Source organism: Cicer arietinum, chromosome 5, assembly GCF_000331145.2.
Source record: "Cicer arietinum cultivar CDC Frontier isolate Library 1 chromosome 5, Cicar.CDCFrontier_v2.0, whole genome shotgun sequence".
Taxonomy (NCBI): Eukaryota; Viridiplantae; Streptophyta; class Magnoliopsida; order Fabales; family Fabaceae; genus Cicer; species Cicer arietinum.
Window position 1 is genome coordinate 41,356,731 of NC_021164.2, and position 5,930 is coordinate 41,362,660.

The following is a 5,930-nucleotide window of genomic DNA, read 5'->3' on the forward strand; positions in this document are numbered from 1 at the left end:
TTCACTTTTAGAAACTTTTCATATTTTTAATTTAATTAATGACATATGAATAATTAATGTATCTAAATTGTTCTATATCATAAAATTGTATGTCACGCCATTTAAAAATATACCAAGTCATTATTTTTTAGTTTAAAAATCTGAAAGACGGATCAAACTATCGATTTTTAAAATAAAGAGAACAAAACTACAATTAAACCAAACATTTATACAATATATGATTAGAATAAAAAATTTAAAATATAAATCAGAGTGGCGCAGCGGAAGCGTGGTGGGCCCATAACCCACAGGTCCCTGGATCGAAACCAGGCTCTGATATTAAATTTGTTTTTTTCACTTCAAACTTCAGTTTATTTTGCATTTAATTAATCACTTTCTATTTCTCTTCTCTCTCCCATCAACCGATTCCAAATGTACTCGTTTTACATCAAATAATCACTTAATGGAGTACACAAACTACAATGCTTAATTCACACCAATTCTTCCAAAATGTATCCTCAACAACAACAACCTTATTATTTAACAAACCCTTACTTGTTAAATCCATCTTTCCCTGTCACTTCAGATTCTTCACTTCATCCTCCTGGAACTGACCCACCTTCAAATTCAACCCCTTTTCCTGCTTCTTCTATTTATGCCTCTCAAACTGCTGATTATCAGAATTGGATCGCTCAACCCATCGGATATGATCTTGTTAGTACCATTTACTCTTTTGATTTAAGTTTTCGAATTTTTGATCAAAATTTGAATTTTTTTTTGTCACTTGGGTTGTTTTCTAATTCTCGCTATTAATCTTTGCTTTGCGTTTTTTGTTTGTTATTATTCTCTTTTATTGATTTCTTTAAATTATCATTGCATTTTACTGAAAATTGTTAAATTTAAAAAAAAAAATTGTTGTTTAGTAATGATATAGTGGATAAAATTGGATAGAGTTTTTGACTTGTTGATGATATTGTGGAGTTCCAATATATGCGTGTTGGAATTTTCCTTAATCTCTTTTGACTAATAGTATGAGAAAGGAGAGGTGAAACCATGATTGTCATTATAATCAGGGTTTTTACAATGGACCGTTACTGCAATTGTGGCCACAGCAGCGTGGATTTTGATGTATCTGTGATCGCGGTTGAGGCTGCATAAGCAGTATTTCACCATAATTATTTACGGTATCAAGAATTGCGACTGCAATTTCAACTTAAAATAATGCATAAAAGTTTTCTAGTAACTGAACTCGGGAATTTTCATAAAAATGGATGATGAACTCCAATAGAACAACGTGAATAACATGCTTAAAGAAGTAGAACTAGAAGCCAAACTCATTAACTGTGACTGTGTGAGTGTCTTTACTCCGTTATCTCTTGTTTGTTTTTTCTTCTTTGTTACTGTGATTTTTTCCAATTTGTTTTGAGAAATGTGGTAGGGTGATGAAAATGGTTATTTTAATTTTTTTTTATGATTCATTTATGTTAATTATTATCAATAATTATTGTTACTTTGAAATGGGAGAATTGTGATATGTATTGCGAAGTATTTCTGTAAGTGTGTGTAGGTTGAGCGGTAAACAACCGCTACCATGTTTTTAGAATTCTACCACCGTGATTTTTAGAAGCTCCATCGTGTAGCTTCTCGTCCACTGATTTTCATTTTCACCATGATTTTGGTGTTTTTCAAACACACTTGAACTAAATTAGGGTGAAAAGCGAGAATAATAAAATAGAGAGGTAAACTGCATTTGACCCCTTATGTTAGAGGGTTTTGAACTTTATTAGAAGCTTCTGATTTTAACTGTGGTTTTGTATTCCAATGCTTCTATTATGCAGGCTGTTGGTTCATCACATGAGACTTCAGCAGCAACGTCTGCGAGTTTGCCTACAGCATTGAATGCTACATGGCCACATCAAATTTATCCCAATGATACAACAACAACGACAATATTGCCGAACCAAGCACAAGTCACCAAAGCTTTGAGATGTGAAGTGTGTAAAATCGACGTCAATAGCAAAGATGTTTATGAAAAGCACATAACTGGAAAGAAACACAAGAAGAATTTGCAGGCACAAAGTCAAGAAAGTAGTGGCGCACTCGTTGATTCTGCAAAGGTTTGCTCAGTATGCAATGTTGTGTGCACTAGTCAAGACGCATATAACAAACATCTTTTTGGGAAAAAGCACACTGCTCAGGTGAATTAGTAAATTACATTATCCTTTCGTAAGGTTACGTGTGCAATTCTGTTGTATATTTTGCTGTTTTTTTTCATTCTATATCGGAGTTAATGATTGCTTTTACTGCTTATTCACACACAATGCACACTAGTAGCACACACTTGTATGCATATTTTCTTATAACCATGTCTTAAAGTAAAATTATTCTGACAGAAAAGAACATTTGAGGAATGATAATTGGTTTTCTGTCGGTATCTATTCTCTTGGTCATGGTTCCGAAACTTTGTTGTTGGAATTAATTGTTATCTTGATTGGACACACACAACAACATAAGATTTGGAATGGACAAATTGAAGAGGAAATTGGGTTGCTCCTATTGTGGAAGAGATGATAAAATCTCTTCTTAGGTGTTGTGAACATGTTTTGAGAAGAGCTATTAAATTCCTAACAGAGAGAGTAGATCATATGGAGGGTCGTCCTATAGCCATAGCTCAACTTCTGGAGATAGATGAGATTCATCTGTAATTAAGTACATTAAATTGACCACATTGTCCCCTTGTTGATTCTGATCTGAATGTGTCACTGCCATAATGCCATACCAAGTTAACAACAAAATTTAACACACTCCATAATCCAATCGTGAACTACCCCTACACCAATACAAACTTAAGGATCATTTTTTCAGAAAAGTGAAAGATATTTTCCAAATAGTTTTGTTGAAAATAATTTTCAAAGTCTTTATTACCACACATCAACCAAATGGTGTATTTAAAAGTAAGTATCAAGATTTGTTAACCATCAAAGTGTAAAGTAGCATGGCCTATAGTATTCCGTTTGTTCTGTAAAATTGTGTTCATTTACATATTCCTATTTACTCCCTCCATTCCTTTTTAATTGTCACATTAGCAGAAATTTTTTGTTCCTATTTAATTGTTGTGCCAACGTTCAATGCAACATTAGTTATTGATTTGTCAATAATATTGATAAGCCTCTTAAACATGTGTATAAGAGGAAGGGTAGGGAGGTAAGGAAATAGAGGGAATGAATGTGCAAGGAGGACTTGTGGCAGCACAAAATGAAGGGAATGATGAATTAAGTGGGAAAATAACTTACTGTCCAGGTGGCAGCCTAGGAGTGGTGGTGGGGATTGAGGGAATCAGTGGGAGAGATTGCAGAATGTGCATTTAGAGGAATTCACGAGAGAGGGCAGGTTGGTTTTAGAGTGGAAATTGGGACTGGAGAGTGAGACTCATCCTCACCTCAGTAAGGGATATTCCCATAGTGGGGGTATCATTTCTATTTTCATTGATTTTCCATTTTTGCAAGGAAAACTACTTTTCATCCATTGTATTTCCTTTCCCAGTCCAATTCCAAAGTAATATCATACTATTTCATATATACCTCTGTTTTGGTCTTATTACCCTTAATTATTTATTTTAAAGAGAGAAATATATGAGATGAGATAAGAAATGATTAACAACATTATAGGGAAAATATAAATAATGACATCAAAAGTAGTAAACTTTATTGGCTGTCTTGGTATGTGTAAAAAGCCAAAAAATGACAATTAAAAAGGAATGGAGGTAGTAGTAAATTAAGGGCTTGGACTATTCCAACAAAAAGAAAGCTGATATATAAAAAAATGCTGTGGAGAGTTGGAAAAGAAGAACCAATATTCTACCTCATCGGTGTCGGAAGGGAACGAACAAAAAGACAAAGGTAGAAGACTTGAAATAACACAGCCTGTACCTTGGATTGTGGATTTTGAAAATGTTGCAAAGACATTGAAGAAAAACAAAAACTTCAAGGACAGTGAGTAGCATGAGGTGTGAAGAATAGAAAGACATAAAATTCCTGAATGTTCAATTTCTTAGCACTCAGCAGCTTGCTTGCTTAATTTGTATGCATGAAAATTACTTTGATAATAAATGAAAAGATGCAATTTACAAGGATGCAATGAAGCTAGCGTAACTTCCTAAACTACTTGGAATGTGAAACATTAAAGACGTCTTGGAAAGTGGGAGATTAATGAGTTTCCATTTGCAACATGAAGGTTTAGAAGTAAACAAAAGCTTTAGATAAATAACACAGGGAGAGAAACAGAAAGCCAATTCCAAAACTGCTATGATAAAGATTGCTCTTCTAATCAGAATCTTGTTATGAAGAGAAAAACAATGTGAAGAAAAGAGAGGAAGAATGAAGAAGGACTTCTTCTCTTTCACCTGAGATAAAAAGAGGAAAGTAAAATACTCTGATGAAGAAAAGACAATACAGCTGGATGAAAAATAAATAAAAAAGTTAAAAGAATGAGGGAAAGAAAGCTTTTAGAAGAAAGAGAAGCGCCAAATTTAAAGAAGAGAAGAAAGAAGATGAAGAACCTTTATGTGGTTTTGTCTCTGCCAGGAGTGTGAAGGAGAAGTAAAATAGAAGTGATTGTGTTTGCTTAGCAGAGGACAGACGTTATTCAAAAGTTATGAAAATGTCTTATTTAACCTCAGTTTTGATTACGTGGCAGGTTTTTAAGAGTATTTTCTGTTAAATATTACATTTTCCAATTTGTATTAGTGGTTGCAATGTTTAAATATATAGGAGATAGTTCAATTAAATAAAAAAATAGTCTTTTGGGTTCTGAATTTTGATGAAAACATGGAGGACCTGATATGACCATACAAGAAATGATGGATTCTTCATTTTTAGTTCTTTTAGCTTTACATATTACATATGGAGACTTTCTTGTTTCAGCCATTGTTGGCGAATAGTGGCTATAACATAGCAAAATTTGAATAAGTTGTTATTGTTCCGCAATACGCTATTTAGCGTAAAATGCTGTCAATTAGTGGCTATAATGGTGCTATATCATTGTAGCGTGGTATAATATGAACAAACCTCTATTTTTTTGTGATATGTGATTGACAACATTGGTTTCATCTATGATTTTATTATTGTTACTTGTTTGCTATCAGTTATCCTGGATGTAATAATACCTACATTTTCCAAGTTGACCACCTTTTGTGACTCATAGGTTGCCTTGATGTCTAACAATGGCATTGGTCCATGTATTGCGGAATTCAAGCGTCGCGGTATCGGTCCTTGGGAAAAAGCCACTAAGAAAATCAAGGTTGCTCAATCTGCATGGTGTGAAGTTTGTAAGATTAATTGTAACAGCAGGGATATGTACATTGTTCACTTAGCCGGGAAGAAACACTTGAAGAACCTGGAGAAACTGTCAAATCCAAAAATCAACGTTGGCACCGAAGCCGCCGCCGCTGCAAATACTTTAATTGGGCCACAGGAAAAGCCAGATACCAATAAACCGAAACCGAAGAAGGCACCTGAACTAGATATCGAGACGAAGAAACGTAAAGTTGTGGAAGGAGGGGCTGCGGCAAATGCTATCAAAATGTGCACTTTATGCAATGTAGTGTGTAACAGTGAAACAGTTTTCAATACTCATCTTAGTGGACAAAAACATGCAGCTATGGTGAAGAAGGCAGGATCAAGCACTGGTTGAGGTTATTATTGTCATTGTGTCATATGAACCTGGAGAGAGAGAGAGAGTATGCACGATGCAGTGTGTCACTGTTCTTTGCTGATGGTTAAATTTTAACACTTTCATTGAATGTCTTGTATAGTATTTTATTTATATTTGCATTGGAGGAGCTTATTAGAGTTCGTGCTTTGGAATATAATAATTGATCACATCCATGATGCATGGAGGTTTACAAATTGAGTTTAATTGAATTTAATTTTGATAGTACTTTTTAAGTTTAA

The 5,930-nt window shown here is 34.1% G+C and overlaps 1 protein-coding gene and 1 non-coding gene across 2 annotated transcripts; both read left to right on the top strand.

The window, feature by feature from the left end:
* The first annotated feature begins 246 nt into the window (after positions 1-246).
* TRNAM-CAU (transfer RNA methionine (anticodon CAU)) lies at positions 247-318 on the top strand. Its single transcript has one exon. It is a non-coding gene; the product is annotated as a tRNA-Met (tRNA).
* A 19-nt stretch (positions 319-337) lies between these two features.
* Positions 338-5,930, top strand: LOC101495339 (uncharacterized). The gene is given in 4 exon segments (XM_004499434.4): positions 338-693; positions 1,818-2,177; positions 5,182-5,649; positions 5,651-5,930. Coding segments are annotated over 4 exon segments (1,134 nt in total). The 5' UTR covers positions 338-489; the 3' UTR covers positions 5,753-5,930.